The following is a 3566-nucleotide window of genomic DNA, read 5'->3' as shown; positions in this document are numbered from 1 at the left end:
CCAACCAGACGTAAAAGCTGATTTGCTCGACAATAGCCTAGTTTGCCAAGTTGTGATCCACACGGCATGCCCCTGTCCAGAGGCGAATTTCCGAATCATTAATCCGCAGACCGAGCTGATCGAGCCTTCAGTGAAAGGCACACTCAACGTCCTGAAAGCCAGCTCTCCAGGAACGAAATTGGCAGCGCGTGGTTTGAGTGTCATGTGCAATTCCCGGATCTTCCTCAAGCCTTTCGAGCATCTTGCCGAAGGCATTCTTGATGGTGGCGAGCCATTCCGCAAAGCCCACGGCAAAACCGCATACGAGCTTGTGGCTGAGGAGCCGGAATTCAACAACAGCTTCAACCTCTGCATGGCCGATCATTCCAAGAGGTCCAGTGCTGTGCTGCTGGATTGCTACAAGGGATTTGCAAGCATCAAAACTCTGGTCGATGTTGGTGGCGGCAATGGAGCATTGCTGTGTGACATTCGAACTCGCTATCCGCATATCAAAGGCATAAATTTCGATCAGCCCCATGTTGTTTCTCAGGGAATTGCATCTGAAGGTATCCTCTCACAGATTTTTCATGCTCGATCATTCAAGCACTCTTTGTTTACTTCTTCCAGGAGTGGAGCATGCTGGTGGCGACATGTTCGGATCAATTCCCCAAGGAGATTCAATCATGTTGAAGGTAAAGGATCCAGAGTCAAATTCTCCTTGCCAATCTGGTGTTTCATTCCTTTCTAGTGGATTCTCCACAACTGGAACGACGAACAGTGCCTGAAGATCCTGCAAAACTGCTACAAATCCCTTCCTGCTCAGGGAGGGAAAGTCATTGTCGTGGAAGTTTTACTACCTTCTGAAGCTTATCAAGCTGCCAGTGAGTTTGAGTTGCGAATCGGACTGCTCCTAGATCTTGTCATGATGGTTAATTTCAACGGCAAGGAGCGGACCTTTGAAGAGTATCAGGCGCTCGCCGAACAAGCTGGTTTCAACAAAGTGCATCTTGTCAACGTCTCCAATGGACTAGCAATCCTGGAGTTTCACAAGTAGCAAAACAGGTCACTTTTGGCTGTCAACGTAACACAATGAAATTGTTTTTAAATTTTGATGTTGAATCATTCATTCATTTATATATGCCCACCATGAAACATGAAATCAAAAGATTTAGAAATGCCATTTTGAAGAAGATTGCCAATGTAGTCCATGTCTTCCCAAATCCATATAGAAGACAAGAGGACTGTACAGTCACTCTGCTTAACAATTTATGTGCTAGTCAGTACTGGAAAGTAGCATTCATTCATATTCTGTTTACATGGCCTTATGGCAACCCCCAAGAAGCCCAAGGGATTTAAATAAGCTGCATAAATGATTGTCTCCATAGTGGATGTTTTTTGTTGTCTCCACCTTTAATGTGCCTAGAGTCACCCACTTAGTCTCTTGTGCTTTCAGCCTGTGACTCACTGTTGCCCTTTGGGTAATGGTTCATGTAGTGGTCACAAGTGTATACATCATGTCTATTAGAAGGGCTTGGGCTTCTATCTCCAATAAAATTCACACAATTGCATTACCCATTTTGTATTGCCAAGGATAAAATGAAGGTTAGAGCTCTAAGGGATGATTGGTTTTGGACTCAATCTTAAAGTTGTTCTAAGACTCATTATTAGACTTGGTTTCATTTAATCCAAACTTTATACCGTTTTGATTGTGATTTCAAAATCCTAATAAGTTCCATGTTGTTCTAGTCGGTGGGGTACACTTCTCCTCGCGTTAGGCCACTAGTATGTCAAAATCGTGCCAGACACCATCTGACACCGTTTTGCATGTAAGTGTTAGATACAAGGAGTTGGTGCTTGTAAGATTAAGAGTGTATGGGACCCTCATTTCATAACGCAGCAGACTTGGAGTTTAGCTCCAAATTCAAGTGCATTACGTTTGGTATCAAAGCAATTATTTTAGCGATTCCTGTCGAACTTTTGTTAGAATTTTTGACTCAAGTTGCATATGCAAAGACTTTTTTAGTAGATTTGAAGTGACATGTGTAGGATTAATTGGATTACACCATTCGGTAAAAATGTTATATGCATGTTCAGTTATTGATAGAGGCATGCATCCAATTAGCAAGATGGTGAAAAGGAACCGTACTGATGACGTTGAAACTTCTAGACAAGGGAATTGAGAGGCGGAAACTCCTACTAGAGATGTTGTGGAAGAGGCTAAGGTTGAGTCTGAAGCGGAAGAGCCTCACTGCAACATATGACTCAAGATATTGAGATTGAAAATTTGTGAGAGAAAGTTCACAAATTGAAGAAGGAGAACAACAAAAGGAAGAACGATGCTGAGGCAGCTAAACCAACTAAACCTAAGCAACCAGACTCTTCTTCAAATTCTGAGGATGATGAAGTTTTGCAATTGCCCCCAGTTGCACAAGTTTCAAAGTTCAAGCCTCTAAAACCACCCAATTTCAGAGGCATACGGGACTATTAAGTTTTGGAAGACTGGGTCTATGATATGGAAAATTATTTCATATTGGCAGACGTAGATGATTGTATGAAAATTGCATGTGAACAGTCTTTTCTCACTAATCATGCCAAAACTTGGTGGCCAAGTATGTGCTGAAAGAGGGTAGACTAGAAGTTGAATTAAGATGCAGTCTCGTATCTATAAAGAATACTTGTCAGATGATCTTGGTTTGAGACTTTGCGCAGAGCTGTGGCAGTTAAAGTAGCATGGAGACCTTATGCATTATGTTAATGTGCTTGCTCAGAAATGCATTTGTAAGCGACTAAATTTTCTATTCTACTTTAATCACTTAACCACACTTTCAACCACTTGGAGGAATTTCACTCACAACCTCCATAAGTCCTATTTCGGACTTGGGGCTTCCTAGCCCCAAGAATGGCAGACAAAAGTTATTTTTGTGCATAGTTTTTAGTTTCTCAACTTTTGCATTTGGTCCAAGTGCTCCACGTGTCCAATCCCATGACCGACACCCCAACATACCACCGACATATCAGCCCGTTATGCTAAGGCCATGCCCATTCACCTTGGTGACACCGGTGGTCCAACACCACTTGCATCACAGTCTTGTCTCTCAAAGATTGGGCCATCCGTCCATGAGTGATCATCTCAGATCCACTCTTTAGCATCCTTAGGATGCCTGTAGACATAGGGAACATCTTTCCCTAATATCCCTTTTCCAATCCGCACCAAGTCCTTTTCTATCCATGGCCATGTTCACCAACATTGCCACTGATCAAGGCCCACCAGCCTGACCAGTAAGTCCCACTGTCCTTTGGGACTTCCTCACCATGTGACCATGGGACTCAATCTCGGTCTTGGTTTCTTGGACTCCATTTCGGACTCCATCTCAGATCCATCTCAAACTCTATCTCGGACTCTATCTTGGACTCCATCTCGGGTCCATCTTAGTCTCCATCTTGGACTCCATCTCGGGCTCCATCTTGGGTCCATCTCGGACTCCATCTTGGGTCCATCTTGGACTCCATCTCAGGTCCATCTCGGACTCCATCTTGGGTCCATCTCAGATCCTTCTACATATCATGTGTTGGTCCTTTTGTGTCTT

At 43.4% G+C, this 3566-nt stretch overlaps 1 protein-coding gene across 1 annotated transcript; it reads left to right on the top strand.

The window, feature by feature from the left end:
- Nucleotides 1-80: 80 nt before the first annotated feature.
- LOC9641031 (caffeic acid 3-O-methyltransferase) lies at nucleotides 81-1142 on the top strand (the record flags this gene model as incomplete). Its single annotated transcript, XM_024667957.1, has 3 exons — nucleotides 81-545; nucleotides 607-671; nucleotides 728-1142. Coding segments are annotated over 3 exons (836 nt in total), but the record flags the coding sequence as incomplete, so codon positions are not given.
- Between the last annotated feature and the right edge of the window lie 2424 nt (nucleotides 1143-3566).

This window comes from Selaginella moellendorffii, unplaced genomic scaffold, assembly GCF_000143415.4.
Source record: "Selaginella moellendorffii unplaced genomic scaffold, v1.0 SELMOscaffold_269, whole genome shotgun sequence".
NCBI lineage: Eukaryota > Viridiplantae > Streptophyta > Lycopodiopsida > Selaginellales > Selaginellaceae > Selaginella > Selaginella moellendorffii.
Note: the sequence above shows the minus strand (reverse complement) of the source record. Positions and strands in the feature narration are given on the sequence as shown.